The 22,956-nt window shown below is 40.5% G+C and overlaps 1 protein-coding gene across 1 annotated transcript in view; it reads right to left on the reverse strand.

The window, feature by feature from the left end:
* The window catches only part of LOC120568537 (ubiquitin carboxyl-terminal hydrolase 29-like), a 40,661-nt gene that overhangs the window by 13,818 nt on the left and 3,887 nt on the right, over positions 1–22,956 (reverse strand). The window contains exons 5-6 of the mRNA XM_039816107.1: positions 2,383–2,453; positions 536–703 (exon numbers count right to left, since the gene is read on the reverse strand). Coding sequence (XP_039672041.1) covers positions 536–703; positions 2,383–2,453 — 239 coding nt within the window. The remainder of the gene's footprint in view (positions 1–535; positions 704–2,382; positions 2,454–22,956) is intronic.

A 22,956-nucleotide genomic window follows, 5' to 3' on the forward strand; every position in this document is an offset into this window, starting at 1 on the left:
CACCTTCATTTGCAGTTATAATCAGCTGGAAAACAAAATTCTAAAGATAAAGAATTCAAAATCTGCAGTAACTATAAATTATATGGTTAAAAGAAATAAACTGGGCCTTTAAAGTCGAACTTTGGCTGTCTACAACTAAGCTTTAGGAGATTAGAGAACGTGGAGGCAGATTTCATAGCCTGGGTAAACCCTGACGAACTTTCAGCAAATTTGAGATTTGCTCTGCAAGTCCGTCTGGCCAAGAGCCCATTCAAGCCCATTTCCAATTTTTCCAAATTGAGGCACCAATCACAACCGTTGCGGCGGGCTTTGCAACATGCTCGTTGGTTGAGATGTTTTTCCGTCGCTCTGCATACGTCATATCCTTCATCGCTCTGATTGGTTTTATGTCTATCCAATTGTGACTAGAGGCATTGGAGCGGCGTCCGTTGGTGACGCCCCTTTGGAAATGGGCTGTGAATGAACCTTCCCCAGACCCTTCTCAGTTACAACTGAGAAGGGTCTGGTGTCAACCAGGCTACAGATTTTGGGTTACCCGGCGAGATTCTGCTCGCGCAGTGCGTCCAGGATGGCACTGAAGTCCGTCAGTTGTGCCACCATCAAGTCGTCCAGTGGCTCGATGCCGTCGCTAAACTGCACCACCTTGTCTTTGCGTCCCCTCTTGTCCTGCGTCTTTGTCCCGTTCACTTTTGCAGAGCTGCTGCTAGAAGAAGAAGAAACAGATCGCCGTCGTCAGCATATAGGCAGAACACACAAAAAGACTCACAAATTAAATGTTTATTACAAATTATATTAAAAGGAAAGATTTAAGAATCCCTTTTCTACATGTTATTTACAATTACAATTAAAACCCAGTCCTCTAAACCAGGGATCTTCAACAGGGGGTCCGGGACTCCTAGGGGGTCCTCAGAGTCAATGCAGGGGGGCATCCAAATTATAATTTTTTTCAGAAATTAAAAAGTCTTAACGTGAATCCAAAATATTTTAAGCAAATTTAAATCCCCACTGCTTACTGGCCTAAGGATTCACTTTGCCTCATGTATGTATGTTTTAACATTAAAACATGATTTATAAAACCATGCCAACAATTATTAGGCTATTTTAATAGCTTAGAATTAGGTGTACATCAGCATAAAAGGTTTGTATAAAGGCTTTAGGCCGCCCTTCACGTTATTTTAGGCCCTGTTTATTATGCAACTTCATTTTATACAGTATATGTAGTAGGGGGTCCCTGCTCCATCTCTCTTTCAGTTAAGGGGTCCTTGGCTTAAAAAAATTAAGGGCCCCTGCTCTAAACCATACGACGATATGAGTCGTTTGTTCCTCCTTTCTAAAACATCATAAATTAGCGCCCCCTAGCGGTGGCAGGAAATACTCCCTCATATCTAAACCGGAGAATGTAAAAGTCCTGATTTTAAACATTGTTGTTAATTGCATTAAGTTGTGAAACGGTTGCAATTTGGTTAAATTTAGGCATAAATCCTACTTGATTAAGCTTAAAAAAAAAAAAAGATTATGGTTTGGGTTCAAATCAGACATAACTTCACTTCGTGAAGGTTACGAGCGTGACACTGAAGGTGACATTCGTAAAGTTAAAGAAAGACTTGTCAACGTCGAAGTTTGGGTATGTTTAGGCACCAAAACTACTTGTTAATGTTTAGAAAAAGATCGTTAGGTTAAAAAAAAAAAAAAGTCTATATCAACGACGTTTCATTTCTGGGATCGCTCCGTTGCCACCGGGAATTCCGCCGGATGTCGCTAATTTCGGCTGGATGCTCGTCACCTTCCTCTGTCTTTGTGTTGGCGTTCTAACCTCCGGTGGATTTGTGAGGACTATGGTTAACTGCTCCTCAGATCTCTGCAGGGTAAATCCAGACAGCTAGCTAGACTATCTGTCCAATCGGAGTTTTCTGTTGCACGACTAAAACTACTTTTGAACGTACACACGTTCCAGCAAAACAAGTTCCTTCCAGAGGCTATTTAGCAGAGGCACAGTGGCTCCGTCCGGTGCTTAGCGCCGCCCAAGACGATTGTGATTGGTTTAAAGAAATGCCAATAAACCAGAGCATGTTTTTCTCCCATCCCAGAATGCTGTGTGGACTAGCCAGACCCTCCTCCGGAGCACTGTGGAGGAAGGTCTGGCAATGCGAGACTACCTTACTTCCTGCTTTCCTCCCGTCATAACTACTATGGCCACTAGAGGGCGATGCCACTATAAATGTAAATATAGCTCGTCACTGCTGCTTGTACAAACAGCATCTGGGAGTGTTTTTCAGGAGACGTCAGTCTTGAAAGTATAGTGATCAGTGAATATAAGAAAAATTATCAACACTTTTAATATACTGGCAGACACTGAAAGCATCGTTAAATTAACTTCTTTACCTCATCAGAGGGTCCAGGGAGTTCCTCTTTTCTTTTTTGTTGTCTGCAGCCGAAGCAAGGCAATGCTTTCTCTGTTGGAGGAAAGACAAACTTTCATGGTTCAATAGTGCAAATCCAGAACAACGATCTACGTTAGTACTCTGATTGGGTCCTGACAGGTGAATATGAATCTACATTGACTCTTTCTGTGAAACATACACTGCAGCATTTAAACAGCTGACGCCACCAAGAAGTCTTCTCGGCCGCTTCCTTTGTTGTTTGGGCATCAGAAGTGCTATAGAGAAATATTTTTGGATATATTATATGAAATCATACCAAAGATCCTCTATACCAAAGATAGCACACATAACATTATTTGGTTATATACTGTATACCACATATATAACCAAAAGATGTGTACTGGAATTCATTCAAAACTTGAATTTGTTTATAAAGTGTTAAAATTCGACTGAAAGAGACAATTATATTGTTGATCGCAATTATTTCTGAAACAATTAATTGTACATTTGGAATTGTTACAGGCCTACTAATGTGACGCAATGGCCACACAACGCCATCTCATGTCAAGTCTGTTCAGTTTCTGTGGTTCAGAGTACAGTGAGAGATGACAGAGTCTCCTTTTTTCGGCAGTGAAATACTAAAGCTGAAAAAACTAAAACCGGAATGATTTACGTTAATTTTTTATTTAATTGTCTAACCTGGGGTAGTAGTTTCCACTGGCGACAGGGGCGACACTTTTCAAAATCCAGTTTGTGTCGTCCCCCACACACACACACACACACACTTTCAAATTTGTTTGATATTATTTAATTCATAAGTCTCTGTGATCAGTCTCTATTTTTAACATGAAAGAAAGTAAGACATTTTTTTCTTATACGTAGTTTAGTTTTTTTCTGGTAGAATTTATCATTACGATCAACTTAATCATTTTCTGGATGTTGTATCACCATAGTCCCTAAACTTAAGTATAAATTAGGGGTGGTAATCACCAGAGGCCTCACGATACCATATCATCACGTATTGTGATTTTTAAACATATATATATATATATATATATATATATATATATATATATATATATATATATATATAACATAATATATTGCAATTTATTACCTTTTTTTTCCAACTTCAAATGATGTCCCCAAAAGGAAACTTTGTCAACATCTTTTTTATCTTAAAAGATAAATTTCTCTGTTTCTTCATCTCACTTCAATGTTATTGCTGCAAACTTACCAACACATATATAATAATAGATCCATACTTGGCGTCTGTGTATCGATATAGTATTGCCACAGAAAATATCATGATACTATGCTACGTATCCATTTTTTTCTCCCAGACCCTCTATTTGCCAAATGTAGCCCCTTGCTAATTTTTGATCAGGCCCGTATATCAATTTTAGGTTCACAATACATTTTGGCCCTGGCTAGTTGTGCACCAAACCAAAAAGACGGAAAACTGTTTTCAAACTCCAAATGACGCAGAATTTGGCAGATTTACTGACATTGAGACTCAGAACGTCCCACAGAACCAGAGTATTTTAATATTCAGGCGATGAAACAGGTTGTTGTAAAAAATTTTATCATTGTTTTTCCATGATTTGCTAAACTCTATGATGGCTAAGGAACTCTTTGCTGACTTTCTACGGGTTTATGTCGATCGATGTGCGACAAAAGTCGACGACAAAACGTTGCAAAAAACGACAATTAAAAAAAGACTGATTAAAACGTCTGAGAAAGGCACAAAAAAGTCGGAAAAAGCAACAAAAATGTGACATGCAGTAATATAGTCAAAGATATTTTACTTTTTTGGATGTATGCATGTGAATTTAACTCTACATGTCTGGCCCTTGATGTAATTCTTTTTTCCAGTGTGGCCGTAAATGAAAATGAGTGTGACACCCCTGATTTATCAGTTTAAAACCAAAAATTACACTACCAGGTTAAAGGTTAGGGTTACCACGAGAAACTAAATATTAATCACGTACTACACATAAAATGTTAAGTCCCTTTGGTAAAATAAAAATCTTAAAGGTCCAATGTGTATGAATTTCTCCCACCTAGCGTTGAGATCAGATATCGCAATGAACTCTCTCGCACCACGCAGTTCAAAGTAGGTATCACAGCTACGGTAGCCTTCACGCTTCAAAAAGCCGGTCTCTTGCACTTTTCAATCTCCTTTTTCTTTTTCTGGGCGAAGAAGAAAAAGACTCCTGTTCCTGACATTGAGTTTGAATACATGCATGGATTTATCAAGAGAATGTGTGGTCCTCCATTAGCAGCATTAGCAGCACCTGTGAGTTTATCATGATGGACCACGTATATGGAGCGTCTACCCCAGTTCATGCAAATGCAAATGTACAATTTCAAGCCAAAAGGAATACTTGGAATTGATGGTGGTGGTAAATATTCATGAAAAAGGAAAAGTTTGTGAACGGGCAACACAGATTTTGATAACAAACAACTAAACACGTTACACACTGGACCTTTAATAAAGGCAGCTATGAAATTGATAATTGAAGTAAAGAAGCAGTTGGGATAATATTAAAATAAGTAAAATATTTCCTTGCCTCCTTTTAGGGGGGGAGTGAAGTTTCTTCTCATCCCCCACAACATTTACTTGAGATGTTTTCTGTTTAGAATAAAGAAAAGTAATAGAATAGTGAATAGTAACAGAAAATGAATGTGCCTTCATAGTAAAATGTTACAGAAAAGTATTTACTAAGACTAACACCTGACTCCATCAAAGTTTCAACAACTTTTACATTTCACATGTTGAATCTGCAGAAAGATGGAGACAAACCTGTCGCGGTGGAAGTGATCCAAACATCTTTGTGTTTTTTGTTTTTTAAATCTCTTTTATAATTCAGAGTTAACTTGTAATCTCTGTGTGCACTGTTGGGTTGTTGAGGTCAAACTGATCCTTCAGTAGCTCAGGAGCTCTTTGACCAAAACGGTTCTAGAAGGTGAATCAGTGTTATGTCATAAACTGAATTATGTTCTATATGCTCATTATGCAAATTACAGAATGTACACTGCAAACGTAAACAAACTGAGACACATTTAGAATGTTTCTGTTTAAAACTGTGAAATTGTCTATACCAGGGCTCTTCAACAGGGGGTCCCTGGCGCGAATTTACGAATCCTACTATGGCCACGCCAAGACCCGCCCTTCAATCACTACTATTGGCCAGGCGTCCATGCTTACGCAAGATAACGTAACCCGATTTGTACAGGTCCTATCCCCTGACCAATCGGCTATCTTAACTTTAACCACTCAAGGTCAATGCTTAACCCCAACCATTCGAGCTGCTATTGAAGGGCGGGTCTTGGCGTGGCCATAGTGGGATTCGTAAATTTGCATCCGGGGCCCCTAGGGCGGTACTCAGAGTCACTGCAGTAATGTTTCAAAGTTTTTTCAAAAATTTAAATGTCAACATAATTTCAACATATTATTAGCAAATATAAATCCCCACTGATGGTAGGCTAAGTGGCCTATAGCGAAGGTAGTCACTAGTCTCACTTTGCCAGACCTTCCTCCAAAGTGTGCTCCAAAGGACATAGCATTTGGGGATGGGAGGAAAACTCTGGTTTATTGGCATTTCTTTAAACCAATCACAATTGTTATGGGTGGTGCTAAGCGTCGGACGCAATGACGGTGCCGTTGCAAAATTATTATTATTATTATTAATCCTTTATTTGATAGGGACAATGCACATTAATGAACATCTGCATTGAAACAACAAAAACAGACGTAAACACGCCGGAATATAGCCACAGGGCTAATTTACATCCGTAGTCCCCAGACAAATTACATAAATACAGAAATGACAACATACAAATCCAAAAAAAAGAAAAATAGCCTCGGGAAGGAACTTGTTTTGGTGGAACATGTGTATGTTCAAAAGTTGTTTTAGTCGTGCAACAGAATACTCCTAGTCTAGCTAGCTGTCTGGATTTACCCTGCAGAGATCTGAGGAGTAGTTAACCATAGTCCTCACAAATCCACCGGAGGTTAGAACGCCAACACAAAGAATGACCAAGGCAATGGATATCCGGCCTAAATGAGTGATATCCAGTGGATTTTCCGGAGGCAAAGGAGCAATCCCTGAAATGGAACATCAAGGATATAGACTAGGTAGTCACAAAGGTAGCCATGCACAGATACAGTTCATCCTAAGGATTTACTGGTCCACATGTATGTGTAACATTAAAAGATCAATCAATCAATCAATCAATCAATCAATCAATCAACATTTATTGATATAGCACTTTACAGCAACCAGCAGGTATCCAAAGTGCTTTACATCAAGAACCAACAATAAAACAACATAACAGACAATAAAAAGAATGAAAACATAGAAAACAGTAAAATCAGTAGAAACAGGAGGAGGAGAGGGAAATTGTCACACCACTACCATGTATTAAAAGCCATTCTAAATAAATAGGTTTTGAGTTGTGTGCACATCTAGATGTATTTGTTAAGAAGTGAGCAGCAGCATTTTGCACAAGCTGAAGGCGCAAGATGGAGGTTTGATTCAGACCAACATAAAGAGCATGACAATAATCCATGAACTAATAAAGGCATGAATTGTCTTCTCGAGATCGTGCCTGTTAAGGAAGAGCTTAACTTTAGCCAGGAGAGAAAGCTGGAAAAAGCTCATTCTAAAAACATGGTTGATCTGCTTGTCAAATTTCATGCTGCAAACAAATGTCACCCCCACATTTTTGACAGTTGGCTTAGTGTGTGAAGCCAGAGCTCCCAAACTCAAAGCTGGATTGTTTGACATGCAGGAAGTACTGAAGATAATACACTCAGTTTCATCTTCATTCAAATTAAGAAAGTTATGTAAAACTTTGATGATTTATAAAGATGATTTATAAAATCTTGTATTCCATGCACTAAAAAGGTATGTATAAAGGCTTTTAGGCTGGCCTACTCGTTATTGTAGGCACAGTTTAATATGAAACTTAATGTTATACAATATGTGTAGTAGGGGGTCTCTGCACTGTCTCTCTTTAAGTTAAGGGGTCCCTTAGTTTAAAAAACGTTGAAGACCCCTGGTCTACACTGTATGTTATTGTATATACTGTAAATCCCCAAATAGATAGCATTAAAGGGGTGATAGAATGCAAAACTGATTTTACCTTGTCATAGTTGAATAATGACAGTTTAGTGGGTAATTAGGACATACATAGAACCTCTAAATCCCATTGACACCTCTTTTCTCTGCAAATCTCACTATTTGAAACTGCCTCTGAAAACGGGCGAATCTCAACAAGCCCCATAGTTGGCGTCAACTATTACGGCTCCTCCTCATTTGGCTCTAGTCTCTCTCTTTGTCACGCCCCAACATTTGCATAGGCTACGCAACTGACCTGAGATCAGTTAGTCTTCTGAATCTAGGTCGTGCAGATCTCAGAAATTGTATACATTGTTCATATTCTATTTTACCATTAAATTCACTTCTGAGACTTTTTTATGCTAGAAATCAACTATGTAGAGGTCAAATACGGCCGTTTTACGAAAATTGATGTCTAATTGCAAATTTTGTCCGACTGTGTGTCGGAGTTCAGAGGCTGGTGCTGCCTGTGTAGCTGCCTCGCCTGCCTTCCTTCACAGACTCCGGCCTGCTGTGAGGTAGATGGAGCTCAGTCACGGCTGGCAACCCACAGCACTCCATACTCGCGCAAAGTCACCGTTTTGGGCTAATGGACTAGGAAACGCCGCTGCTCTGACAGAGCTCCAGGGCCTCCAACTCCCCTCTTCCTGCTAGCAAAATGCCCGGAGTATGTGAGTGAGAGCGCGCTCAGCGAGCTTAAAAGACATTTAGTTAGATGTTGTGTAAGTGGCGTGACGAAATTCAAACTGTAAATATACTCAAATTAAGGTGAAAAGGAAGCTAACTATCCGTGATTTGTAGCTAGGATTGAAGGGACAGTCACAGCTAACGAAACACCTAGTCTTCACAAATATTAATTAACTTGAAATTGGACACCGTTGTTAGGTTTATAAGACATTTAGTTAGATGTTGTGTAAGTGGCGTGACGAAATTCAAACTGTAAATATACTCGAATTAAGGCGAAAAGGAAGCTAACTATCCGTGATTTGTAGCTACACATAGCTAGGATTGAAGGGACAGTCGCAGCTAACGAAACACTTTGTCTTCACAAATATTCATTAACTTGAAATCGGACACAGTTGTTATCTTTATAAGACCTTTAGTTAGATTTTGTATAAGTGGCGTGACATGTGTGTAACATGTGGTAAGAGATTGCTGGTGTAACAAGCTCGCTGACGGAGCTCTCACTCTCACACAACGGGCCATTTAGCTAGCAGGAAGAGCGGAGTTGAAGGCCCTGGAGCTCTGTCAGGTTGGTAGTCCCTGCTGTGGGCTGCCAGCCGTGACGGAGCTCCAAGTACCTCATAGCAGGCCGGAGTCTGTGAAGGAAGGCAGGCCGGGCGGCGAGGCAGCACCAGCGGGCGGCGAGGCAGCACCAGCGGCTGAACTCCGACACACAGTTTTACCAAATTTGCAATTAGCCATCAATTTTCGTAAAACGGCCCATATTTGAGCTTTATATAGTTGATTTCTCGCTTAACAAAGTCTCAGAAGTGAATTTAATAACGAAATAGCCCGACAAACAATGTATAACTTTGCAGTGTCTGAAATATGAGGCCTGCTGCCGAGTCTCCCATGTGTTTCTATGTAGTTTGCTCAAACCAATCAGCGCGTAGCTCATTCTGAATATTCATTAGCATACCATATTTGGAAGAAAAGCTCTTGTTCCAAATAGAGCCATATTCACAGGGTAGTTAAGGGCCTAATAAAATAGCATTTGGGCAATTTTCAGCCCAACCAATGTTACATACCCCATTAGGAGACCTTAAGGAACCCTATATAATCATTCTATCACCCCTTAATTCCCTCACCAACCCCAACACCTTTGAGGATCCGTATGCCCCGCCCATGCCATCGCTCTCTCCACTCACCCTTTCCCCTCTTTACCCCCTGCCCCACATTGGAGTTCACTGACCAGATGAAGCAGCTGGTATATGCTGGAACCAAATTTACCCCCCTTCCTTCTACCATCATTCGCCCCCAGCATCAAACTGCCCCAGTTTTGACTCAATCACCGAAAGTAAAACGCCAGACACCTCTGCTCCCTCAAGGACGGCAGCAAACTCCTTCTCCCCAGACTGATAAGGATGGTTGTGTACAAAATGCAGCAAGCTTTAACTGATATGTGCCGGGTCCAGGCTGCACGCCTAGTGGCACTCATGACTCTCTCAAGCTTTACCTGATATGTGCCAGTTCCAGGCTGCACGCCTAGTGGCACTCGGTACAAGCCCGGGCCCTGTGTATTAAATTCTTCCTCAATTTATGTTGTAATAGGTAATAGAAAAATATAAATAAGAAGAAGCACTTAACTGCAAACTTATCAAATTTAGCATCCATTCCTCGACATCCACAGCCCGTCCCAAAAAAATGAGGCAGATAATTCACACTAACTACTAGCCTTACTAAATGTCAGATCTTTCACAGGAAAATCATTCTTAATCAATGATTTTTTATTTTTAATACAATCTTGATTTTATGTTTTTGAAACCTGGTTTGACCGTAATAACAGTGCTACTGTTCTCATTGAGTCAGCTCCTCCTAACTTCAGTTTTATGAGTGAGAATAGAGTGAATAAGAAAGGAAGTGGAGTCGCCATTTTGTTTAATGACTCATTTCAATGTATGCAAATTTCTTATGGAAAGATCAAAGCTGTCTCTGGTAAGATAAGATCTCCATGGAGAAATGCCACACTGGTAAGAATAGAAAAAAAGAGTGTTGAAAAGCTGAACGCAGTTGGCGAATAACTAATCTCTAGGTCCATTATGACACCTATAAAGAGAAACTCTTCTCTGACATTATCGCCAGAAACAATAATAATTCACGTGCTTTGTTTGCCACTGTCGATAGGTTAACAAACCCTCCAGTACCAGTAGCATCTGAACTTTTATCCACCGAGGGCTGCAATGAATTTGCCATCTTCTTCAGAGACAACATTCAGAATATTAGACAAACAGTCAGTGCCTCCATATCAAGTACAGGATATGTGTTGTCACAGTGTCCATGCAAAACAAATTCCAATATGACACAATTTCATATGATCAACCATAAAGACCTAGCCTGACAAGCCAGACCCACATCCAGATGTTGGGTCTGGGAACTCACCATTGACGGAGCTCAAGCCGAGGGGCGGGATAAACGGTTGTCTTTCAAATTCCCTCTGCACGTAATAGGATAGTGCTACAACCAACCAGAGCAACGAAGAAGGTAGCAGAGCTAGTTGATAGATTACACTTTTGCCGTATCCGGTCGGCAAAACTCAGAACACATCTTCCTTTTTTAAGAATGATTTCTGTGCCGTTCTTTGTTCTTTTCTCAAAGAAAAGCTTAACTCCAAGTCTTCCAGAAGACCGCTGTTCCCAGCAGCAGCAGCCATAAGCCCCGCCCACCAACTCTATACACGATGTGATTGGCCTGACCAAAATTTGGTTTTTCCAGCTCGCAAGCCAACAGAGAGTGCCTAGACTGACCCTGGCTGCACAATAAATTTGCTGCCACTAGGGTGCGTCTAGATTTCTAGGCTAATAAAGACCTGGAGGACATTATACAACATCTGAAAACCTCCTTCTGTTGCCTTGGTATTCTACCAACGGGCGTTTTCAAAAATGTTTCAAATTGTTTGACTTCAGATCTTCTACAGATTGTAAACACGTCTCTTCTTTCAGGTATCTTCCCACAGGCCCTGCAAACTGCAGTCATCAAGCCACTCTTAAAAAAGAACAATCTAGACACGTCACTAATGAGCAGCTATAGGCTGATATCAAACCTTCCATTTCTAAGTAAAATCATTGAAAAAGCAGTTTTTCGACAACTCAACCTTTTCTTGTCACTAAACAACAGCTTTGATGCCTTTCAGTTGGGTTTTCGACCACAGCACTGAGACGGCTCTTGTTAAAGTCTTTAATGACATCCACTTAAACACAGATAGTGGCAAAACTTAGTATTACTTGATCTCAGTGCTGCATTTGACATGGTCTACGATAACATATTACTAGACCAATTGGAAAACTGGTTTGGACTTTCTGGCTCAGTACTAAAGTGGTTGGAATCCTACTCAAAGAATAGGGACTACTTTGTGTCTATAGGTAATTATGCATCTGAGCATACAAATATGACGTGCGGAGTTCCCTAAGGCTCCATTCTGGGGCCTCTTCTGTTTAACATCTACATGCTTCCACTGGCTCAGATTATGGAAAACAACAAAATAAGTTACCACAGTTACGCGGATGACACACACATTTACATAACCTTATCGCCAGGGGACTATAGTCCAATACAAAAACTGAGTAAGTGCATTGAACAAATTAAGGACTGAATGTGCCAGAACTTTCTTAAATTAAATGAACTGAGGTGGTTGTTTTTGGAGCAAAAGAGGAACAATTGAAAGTCAGCGCTCAGCTTCAAACGACAATGTTAAAAACAACAGACAAAGCCAGAAATCTTGGTGTAGTCATGGACTCTGACCTGAATTTCCACATGTTATATCTCTAATCTAGTAACCAGTACATCCAGTAGTCATCTTTACAATAAACTTTAGAAAAACACACAAAAGAATTGTCTTCTGGTGGCAGCTTCAGTTGTCTGTCTGCAGTTGTTAACTCGGGTCTTTATTGTTACATAAATGTCTTATCATGCACCATTTCAGTCTCCCTGATAATTCATTGATTCATCATCAGCACCAGAAAAATAACACCAGTAGCACAAAGCTAGGTGCAGGACATTTGTAGCCTAACTTAGCACAAATTGGAAGCATGCCTATAAAAAAAATACAATTATATATAAGCCAATAAACAATACAACATTATGAGTCATTTGTTCCTCCCTTGTAACACGACCCACAGAAGCGTATTATTAAATAGCGCCCCTAGTGGTGGCAGGAAATACAACCTCATATCTAAACCAGAGAACGTCTTTAACGTTGTAAAATGGTTGCAGTTTGGTTAGGTTTAGGTACAAAAACTACTTAGTTAATAAAAAAAAGGTTGTGGTTTAGGTTGAAATGGTTAGGGTTAGTGTAACAAATAGGACAGAGAGAGTGCATTATACAGCAGTCAGCCACTATATTTAACTTTAACTACATACAGTGGAGCCAAACATTTTGCACTCTCATCTCTCATCCCTTTCAGGTCCCAGTTGTCCTTTTGTATTTGAATAACGGATCCAATTTGAATGGCAGCATGATGTTCCGGTCTCCAGTTCAAACTGAGCCGCACCTTAATTCACCTGACAAAAGCGAACAAAGAGCCAGCTCCCCTCGGGTCTCTTTATCTTTCTTACTTTTAATTGGGCCACTCGATCAAAGAGAGATGTCTTGCCAATGAAACAGTCTGTGTCATTTTAATTCTCTCTCATTAGCTTTTAAATTACTAAGCAGTCCTCCTATGGGAAGACAGTCATTTTTAAAAATGGAAATGAAAGAGCTGCTCAGGGTAAAGCAGGGGGGGAAAAAATAGAAAAGACTCAGCAGGTCTCTGCAGAGCTGCTGAACGCCCGCTGATATCCTGACTGGAAATGAAAGAATTCTGACCTTTGACCTCTCAGATGGGAGGCGTTGTGGTAGGGAAAGATAAGGATCTGGACTCTGAAAGTGGGGGATTATCGTGTGCAATTGCTCTGTGGGCTTTTAGCTTTTTATAAGCACAAATGGCAGTGAGTGAGGAGGAAGAATCTCACAATACTGTATCTCACAAAACTTTGTCCCCTAAAAAAAAAAATTGTACTCCTAATCCGCTCCGTCAAATATGTTTTGAAGTAGGGCTGTGCACTTACTCAGCTCCTAACGATTCACAAAAACAATGTAATCGTGAACTAAATTATTGTGCACATTAGGTTTTGCAAGTAAACTCTTATTCTATCTTAGGTTCTGAATGAACATTACATTACATTATGAAACACGTACTTTCGCCTCCTCCCAAATTCTAAACTCACTCAGCCAACATTTATATATATTTTTTATATTTATTTTAAGGGTTTAAGTATTTCATATTAGGGAAATTTCACAGTTCAAGGTGTTTTCACTGGTTTTTTTTAATTCAATAAATGTAACTCCCTTTCAATTTTGACCAAAATAATTGTGATTATGATTTTTTTCAAAATCGAGCAGCCCTAATTTGGAGGGAAATTTGTGCCAGTGAACGTACCTTATTATGTTTACCAGCATTGTTTTCTTCCATCTATCATGTGCATGATCCTCAAAGAGCAACTTTACAACCTATTGTAGCTTGAATAAGTCCACAAAATATGATCCAAAACATTCCCGTCCAGGTCACTTTGCAGATACATTTTATTAAGTGTAAACATTACCTCTGATATAAAAAATAGAAACACAGTGTACATCCCAATTCCTTTATACAATCGTTTCTACGGCTTGGTTTAAAAAAAGATTTTATGCTTCAAATCAATTATCATTTGAATGATCCAATATTGATTATAAAAATCCTGAATCGATCTCTGTCGGTATCACATCAATGGGTACCAATGGTACGGGAACAAAGATAGGCTACATTTTGGCGAGTTTTGCTTTGCTAGACCTTCCTCCACTGTGGTGCGGAGGAAGGTCTGGCTAGTCCACACAGCATTCCTGGATGGGAGAAAAATGTGCTCTGGTTTATTGGTATTTCTTTAACCAATCACAATCGTTGTGGGCGTAGCTAAGCGCCGTACGGAGCAACGGAGCCTCTGCAAAATATCCTCGGGAAGGAACTTATTTTGGCGGAACGTGTGCACGTTCAAAAGTAGTTTTAATCGTGCAACAGAAAACTCAGATTGGACAGATAGTCTAGCTAGCTGTCTGGATTTACCCTGCAGAGATCTGAGGAGGAGTTAACCATAGTCCTCACAAATCCACCGGAGGTTAGAACGCCAGCACAAAGACAGAGGAAGGGGACGGACATCCGGCCGAAATTATGCGGAATTTCTGGCGGCACCTTAACAATTCCAGAAAGGAAACGTGTCAATATAGAAGATTTGCTTAACTATACAATAATGAAACAGACAATCACACATGCAGAGCACCAAAAAAAATCAAAAATAAACACAGACAGGCAGAGAAATCCAAGTTTAGAAAGCGAAACAAAAAGGACATGAATTTATCCTCTCCTTCCTCCCAAACAACAGAGAAAGAAGATCATGACTCAGCAGAGACGAGGCCCCGGGTCCCTTTCAGCTTCAACGCCGCAATGTGTGGGTGTTGATTTTCTCATTCTTTTTCACAGGAAAACCGCTGAGAGAAGCTGCTGGGGATGTGTCAGCATCTTCTCCAAGCCTTACAATTTAAGCCAGGCAACAAGACATGTTCCAGGAAAATGGGGAAAAAGCACTAACCTCTTATTCTATTTCAGTGAGGCGATGGTGTGCACTTTGTCAGCCCTTCGCTCTACACTGAAGAGCCATTATAAAGCTTTCAAAGTTCCCAACATCTAAAGGCTCTTGTCCTGCATCGACCTAGTTTTTTTTTTTAACCACTGCTTGTGTCCTGCTGGTTAGATTGACAAGACATGAGGCCAGTTGTTCAGGGTGTTGTTGGCAGTCAATTAAACCAAAGGGGCGCAGGGACACAAGTGGAACAGGTACGTCTATCATTAGATTCAGCCGGGAAGCTTTTACGTCAGTGGAGGTGACTTAGAAAGGACCTTTGCTGTCAAATCACAAACTTATTTCACACAACAGCCCTGTTGGACAGAGGCTAGACGTCAAGGTGGAAATTAACAGCCCTGTCTCCTAAAAATGACATTCCCATATAGGCCTACAACAAAACTGCATTCTCAATTATGTTTGGAGAGAAACGTATTTTGTCCAGGATTTTGTTTGTCTTTGATGTAGGGTATGAGGTTGGGGCTGAAAACAAAAGTCTACTTTTGTTGTTTTTTTTTGTGTTTTTTAAAATTAAAAAAATAAAAAAAAAAAACAAAAAAAAAAAAAAAAAAAAAAAAAAAAAAAAAAAAAAAAAAATATTTTTTTTTTTTTTTTTATTAAAAAAAAAATTTTTATAAAAAAAAAAAAAAATAAAAAAAAAAAAAGGGAAAAAAACAAAAAAAAAATAAAAAAATTGTTTTTTTGTTATGTTTATATATTTTATAAAAAAAAAAAAGAAAGAAGAAAGATGACTAAAAAAAAATAAAAAAAAAGGGGAAAAGAAAAAAAAAAAAAAAAAAAAAAATAAAAAAAAAAAAAACAAAAAAACAACACGCGGAGGCAGGGCGGCGGGGCACTTCAACGGTAGCACAATGAGGGTCCCTAAATGTTAACTGAAGCATTGAGAACATTGTAAGTGTACAGACAGTTTATTAAAAAGATAGTTTAGAAAGACAGTAGCTCCCAAGACGGCGGCCGCCTGTATATAAGTTTTATAATCTATCTTTTTAATAAACTGTCTGTTCACTCACAAAGTTCTCGATGCTTTGGTTAACATTTAGGGACTCACATTATGCTACCGTGGAAGTGTGGTGCTGTTTTGAGCCTTTTTAGTGGTATAAAATAGTGATTTGATTTTACTTTCCCCGTGCCCCGAATACTAGCTGTAAGCTCATCAGCGGTCCGCGCTAGCTTGTTTCAAGCTACAGACACATTCGGTTAGCATGAAAACATGTCCCAGAAAACAATCAAGTGGGTACACATCTGTTTATCCCTAGGTTCGTTTTGCGCCGGAATTGTTATTTTGGATTAAAATCAGACTACTTCACTTTCAGTTATGCACGTGACTTGCCACGGTCCAACACATTCTCACTGCCATCACGTAAAATAGGGACGCCCGGTCAGGTGCCTTTGGCGTTGTTTTGACGCCAATAGTCTCCTTTATTTCCTGCATGTCTTCCCCCTCTCACTCACCTTTCTCATCTAGCTGTCCTGTCAAAATAAAAGCGGAAAAGCCCAAAAAATAATCCCAAAAAAATAAGACAGTGTTTTTGGGTTAAAATCAGACGTTAGGGTTAGGGGCTAACCTTCACGTCCTGACGGTTATGCACGTGAACCTCAGTTTCCTTGGTTAAAGTCCCCCTCCTCTCCATTATAACTGCCATCAGAGGGCGACTAGAAGCGTAAATATAGTTGTAATTGTTGCTTATACAAACAACTTCTGGGAGCGTTTTTTTGTGGGAGGAAACGATTCACAACGGTAACCCTGTGTTTAAAACTGCGACCATTTCACAATTTGCGCCATATTCTGGAAAATTTTGATCATTCCTGTATTCAAAAATGTTACTTTAAAGGCCTACAGTTATTGATTATGCGATTACACTCTGGTTGAGATGGCCGAGTGATATCAATATTTAGTGCGGCAAGCTCATTGCTGGTAATTGATTGATCTGACCGGTCAGCAGCAGAAAAGCCCTGATTAATCTGTTCCTGATTGACTGACCAAGCCGCAGAAAGACAGTTAGAGGGCGTTAAAGTGAAAATCAATACCGTTTAGGTTAATCTACTGTTGTGTTTTCCCGCTGATGGATGAACACAAGCAACCATTATATCACAAGTACAATCCCCGCTGTTTCTTTTTCTGTCACGGTTTGTAACGTGGCAACACAATCTTTACTGTTGGCAGTGATGTGAACCAGGGGCGGAGCCAGACGTTGTAAACGGTCGGGGCTCAGCCCAAACCTAACAGGGGGGTCCGGGGACATGTCCGTTTTAAAGCAGCTATAGGCACAGAATGCCTTAAAATCTTAACATCTTTTGGGGAAAAACACAATAATAATAATAACTGTTATTTATATAGCCCCTTTCAAGAAACCCAAGGACACTTTACAGAATTAGAAGTTGTAGGCTGTGGTAAACAGGTGGTGTTTCAGTAGTTTTTTTAATATTTCCAGGGATGTAGCATTTTGGATATCTGCAGGGAGGGTGTTCCAGAGCGATGGGGCTGCAACACTAAAGACTCTGTCTCCGAACAACATGGTATCAACGGCAGTTTGTGAAATGGTCACATTATTTTTAATCTATTGATTTGTGTACACGGACACATTTATCTCGGGGGGGTTTTCATGGACGTCAGCACGTAAAGCATCTATATGGAGGTTGGGTTTAGGAAAAGAACAATGGGGAAAGGAATCATCACACACGGGACACGATCCCCAGTCTCCTGGGTGAAAGTCCTGTGTTGTTTGACCCATCCACCACCCCAACCAACCTTCCTGCGTGGATTTTCGGCATTTCATACTACTCGCTACCGTAAGTCGTGCTGTAACCCCGAAAGATGCTTCCTATTGAAATACATTAGTTTAAAAAAACATCGTGAACACCACGAAAAAAACGAGATAAACGTGTCCGTGTACACGAATCAATAGATTAACTAACGTAACATTTAACGAATTGCAGTGAGACTGGGTTGCCCCCGAAGGTACAGAGTCTGGTGTGGGGAATGGAGAGCAGGCCAGCGTCTGAGGATTGCAGGTTTCGGGGTTGGGGAGGTCAGAGAGGTACAGTGTGGCCAGGGGCATGGAGGGATTTGTAGGTGAGAAGGAGGATTTTATATTTGATACAGGACTTAATTGGGAGCCAGTGAAGGTGGATGAGGGTTGGGGTGATGTGCTGCCAGGTCTTGGTGTGGGTGAGGACCCTGGCGGCAAAGTTTTGGACATACTGGAGCCATGTCTAGGGTTTTGCTGGGGACCCCAGACAGGACTCCATTGCAGTAGTCCAAACTGGAGGTTCTAAACATGATGTGTACCGTGACCGTGTAACATTCTATTTTTTCCCTCCCCGCTTTTTTTTTGGGGGAGGGGGGGCATTTCTGCCTTTATTGGACCGGAAAGCAGAGAGATGTGAAAGGAAGACATACAGGAATGCGTCGAGGAATACACCTCTGCACATGTGCGCCTGCTTTACCAACTGAGCTAAACAGCCACTCCCCCTACTTTTGACAACTTTTCCCAATATTTTCATTGCTTTTTTCAATGTTTTGTGGCTTTTTTCAATGTTTTGTGGCTTTTTTCACATTTTTGTCTCTTTTTGTTGCCTTTGACACTTTCGACGATGTTTTTGTCTCTTTTTTACATCCCGTTTTATATCAAACTGTTTTCCAACTGTCTTCATCATTCTGAAACCAGAACACAACAAATATTAAGGATGACTCATTTTCCTGCCACCTAAAGAAAGGCAAAAACTGTCTGATGTTTTCTATTTTTTAAGTTCCATAACATAGGTAGGGATGCTGCATTGATTTGCCGGTCCAGTCAGAGAGACTGAGGGGGAAAATGACACAAAGTTGAAATCATTTTTGAAACCCCTCAAAGAATCGGGGCTTCGGAGCCCGAAAAGCATCCCCTCCGCTCCGTCCCTGATATGAACCCAGTGCTCTTGTGTTTTCCTGCCGCTCCCCCCATATTTCAGCCAGCCGACCGTGCGCTCTGTGCGTGCGAATCTGTCCACATACATTTTGCTCTGGTTGGAGTCAAACTGTGTCGGAGCCAGCGAGCAGGTGGCTGATTGTCAAACAGATGAAAGCGACAGGCTGCATGCCGATGAAGTGGGAAGAAGGGTTTCTGGAGCAAATAATTAAAGACTTGCTGTGTACATATAAAAAGCAAACACTGGTGTTTAAATTCTACCCAGGCATCAGTCCTCCACAAATCCTCCCCAGGCCCCACCAATGGCAGCATGTCTGTGGATGGAAATCAAAGCGAGAATGGTAGGAGGAAAAATATTGGCTTGAGAATTGATTTTAAATGAAATATTAAAATGTGTTCTTCACCTGGATGATTGTCAAACTGCAGCTGTGGTCCAATTCTATTTTTTCTCTAACAAGATGCAGATTTGTGTAAACAGCAAAAGCCCACACAGATTCATTAACTTCTGGACCAGATGGATATATGAGTTACATGATTATGAGATATATGATTAAAAGTTAAAGTCTGAGGGTCTATGAACCTTACAGAATCAAAGGTTTTAACTTTTTTATTCCACACGTTATTTTAGTAAATAAGAGTGAAAAACGTGAAAACAAAAACAGTTTAAACCTGCAATAACTGATTTCCACTGCAGAAACTCAGTAAAGTTAATGTATTAGCATACAAGACTGTCCTTCCCGGGAAAACGCCCACATAAGTCGTTCAAGCAATTACAACTTATATTTACGTTTACAGTGGTGGTGCCGTCGGGAGCATGCCTATGTTCCCAAAGCCCTATGTTCCCACATTTCTAAGAATTTCTTTTTTTCACTGAAAATTGGCCCTACGATCCCACATTTCTAAGATTTTTTTTCCAAAATTAGGCCCTATCTTTCATTTTCTCAAAGGCAGAGCAGGATACCCAGCGTTCGGTTTACAACTATCACCATTTCTAGCCAATGGGGGACCATAGGCAGGCTGGGGGAACTCATATTAATGTTAAAAAACCTCATAAAGTGAAATGTTCATGCCATGGGACCTTTAAGTAGTTTTGGTGCCTAAACCTAACCAAATTCATTCAACGTTAACGGCGTGTTTAAAACCGTGACCGTTACATTCACTCGTTTAGATATGAGGACTGAAAACGCTCCTGTTGGTCATATTAGAGTGGAGGAATAAACCACCTCTATCGTCATATGGTTTGGAGGACATCCAGTCAGTCTTTTAGCTTTGTTTTTGGTCTCTACCAACTCCTGAGTCAAGTTAAGTCAATTTTATTTATTGCCTATAGCGCCAAATCTTAACAGAAGTTATGTCATGACATGCTTAATATATAGCAGTTCTAGATCATACTCTTTACGGAGACCCAACATTGCCCCATGAGCGAGTACTCCGGCGGGAAATCTCTGCGTCTTCTTTAGCTGCAACATCAGTTGTTTAGTTTGCGGTGGGCAACAGGACATGCTAAAGTTCATTCTTGACAGTGCGATGCGGTCATTAGGGCTATAAGGGTATCGTTGAAAAATATTCGCACCGATATCAATACCGTATACCAATACTTTTTTCGATACCAATTTTAAAAAACAAAAAGAACTGACAACATCTCAGCTCAAATTTTTTATTTATTTCTCAGCTCTTACTACGTGAGCTGTCGTATAACGTTAGACAGCCAATTGCAAACATTCGATCTTGGTAGAAGCATGCTGCATGCTTATTGGCTCACTGACACCGATGAGATCCTTAGGAATTGAAATTGGGTAATGCATGACAAGGCAATTCAGTCAGTGACTAAAAAGAATGGAATTCGGTACCCAGCCCTAGTGATTATAGTAACGAAAAGCTGGTGAGCGGATCTTTGAGTTGAGACTATTTTGTCACACATTCTGTGAATTTGTGGTTTGAATGTCAAATGACTGTAAATGTAACAGCCCTACTGACCACAGACCACTTTTGCTTAAAGGGTTAATAATTTGAACCCTCTGAGCTCAGTAATATGTTATATTTATTTTCATTATTGTACCAGTTGATGATCTGGGCTGCTGTACGCCTGTTCCCCAGCTCCATGGATTAAAATCACACACAGGCTATCTGCAAAGTAAGATTAAAATCATGTATGCTCAGCAAAATGAGATTAATGTTGTGGATGACAAACTATATCTGTTTCCCTGCAGTAAATCTGTCCTGTGTGTTAAGACGCTGGCTCTAATGTACGCCCTGTTTATCGATTCACATCAGCCACGCAGAATGTATGCAGCGGCTCTTTTCGCTGTTTCAGAGATTTACGGCTCAGATGTTTTGTTTTCGGCCACATTGTCACGTTCTGGTGTCCCATCCGTCACATTTCCGACAGCATTTATGGGGCAGCAGGTAGCAGAGCTGCAGCACGTGACGTCAGCCATTTTAATTATGTGGGCCAATAAATCTGTTCTCGAGGAAATGTCAGTGAACAAAAGATGTGGAAGGCTGTACGGTTTGAAAAACGGAGGGGGTCAACAAGGCAAAGAGGGTCTTCTGTTGCAGGGAAGAAAAGGGTACTTAACCTATTTGGTTCTTGGGACTAGCAAACAAATCCAAAACCAATTTCCAATACCATCAGACATACTGGGCTGCCTTTTATCATCTGAAGTTCCAGTAAGTGTTGCGTATGTATCATCGCCATCAGACCTGTGTAAAGATTGGCAGGGTTTTGGTGACTGACTCTCCATCAGTTTGGCTCTGAGCTGAATTCAGGGCGGTGAAGCCCACCAGAGAAAACCGAAGCTCTTCCTGCTCTTCGTGACCTCTTGTGCTGCAACTCTGCTAAAAGCCTCCAAATCCAGCCATCATTAGCAAAGCTCCAAGCTCTTCTCTAATTGTTTCTGTCACTAAAAATGGAAGAGATTTATTTCGTAATGTATTATAATCTCTATTCTGGGAGGAATGTGTCAATATTCCCTTAATTAATTACAGCAAATAAACCTAGTCCCGCTTCTGCCCGTCTACGCAGAAAGAAATCACCGCTGTCTGAAACATTGTTGGACTTGAAGCTCCATCAGTGCTGACAATGCAGTAGGTACCTTTCACCTTTGGCATTGTCAAATGTTCTTCTATCGAAAGATTTGTGCCAACCACATGTATGAGTTCTCACATTGAATTATCACGCCACTATCAACTGTGCTTCCAACAACTTTTTTTTTCCAGACTGGACCCTATATTCCCATGTTTTTCAGTCCCTCCAGGAATGCGCAATGTCGCGATCGCAACAATTCTGGCGAATTCAACCAATCATCGTGAATTCGGTGCGACTCGCAATTTTGACCAATCACCGCAACTTTACCGCAAATTTGACCAATAACCGAAGTTTCCAGTGACTTCAACCAATCCCAGCAGTCCCACGTGCCAGACTTTGTGTCAGTTTATGACTCTGAGAGCCACTGACCAAGCGGGAGTGAGAACGGGTTGACGTAACACACGTACGTCGCCAAATTCATTTCCTTGTTTCTGATATGAAAACGAGATGTGTGTGACTCGAACATCTCACATTTACCAACCAAATGTACAGCGAAAGACCGTGCAACAAATTCAGACCGTCCTGCCAACCTGTACACATTTTAACATCAATGTACGCTGTAACGCGTTTTCACTCTAAAGTCGCTGAAAGCTGCTGCTGTTTCCTGTCAGCTCTCTCGGGGCTGTTGCTCAGTTCCCCCCGCGACTGACGTGCGCACACACGCAAACACACACGGTGGATGCAGGAAAAACCGGAGATGAGACGTACAGGATGACCTAAATTGAGGACAGCTATGCTCGTTGTGCAATGAGAAGTCCAATAAGTAACGTTACTTTATCAAACCGTATGAATGTGTGTCCCAGCCCAGGATAGGAAATTAACTAACAATGTAAAGATCAACAAGCCACTGACCAAAATGTTAAAGTTAAAAACATTTTTTGTCTTAAATCCACCAGCCATTTTCATATTATACCAACATTTGCAGCATCCTGAGCCTTGTTGGTAAGGTTCCTAGGAAAACTCAGCCCAGAGTAGTTTTATTCTCCCCAAAAGAAGTTTCCTTTTGATTTTTAAAGAATTAACAAAAAAATAACAAACTTTTTTTTTTTGTTGCAATTTTCACCATCTCCCGCAACTTCACT

This window comes from Perca fluviatilis, chromosome 11 (assembly GCF_010015445.1).
Source record: "Perca fluviatilis chromosome 11, GENO_Pfluv_1.0, whole genome shotgun sequence".
Classification (NCBI taxonomy): Eukaryota; Metazoa; Chordata; class Actinopteri; order Perciformes; family Percidae; genus Perca; species Perca fluviatilis.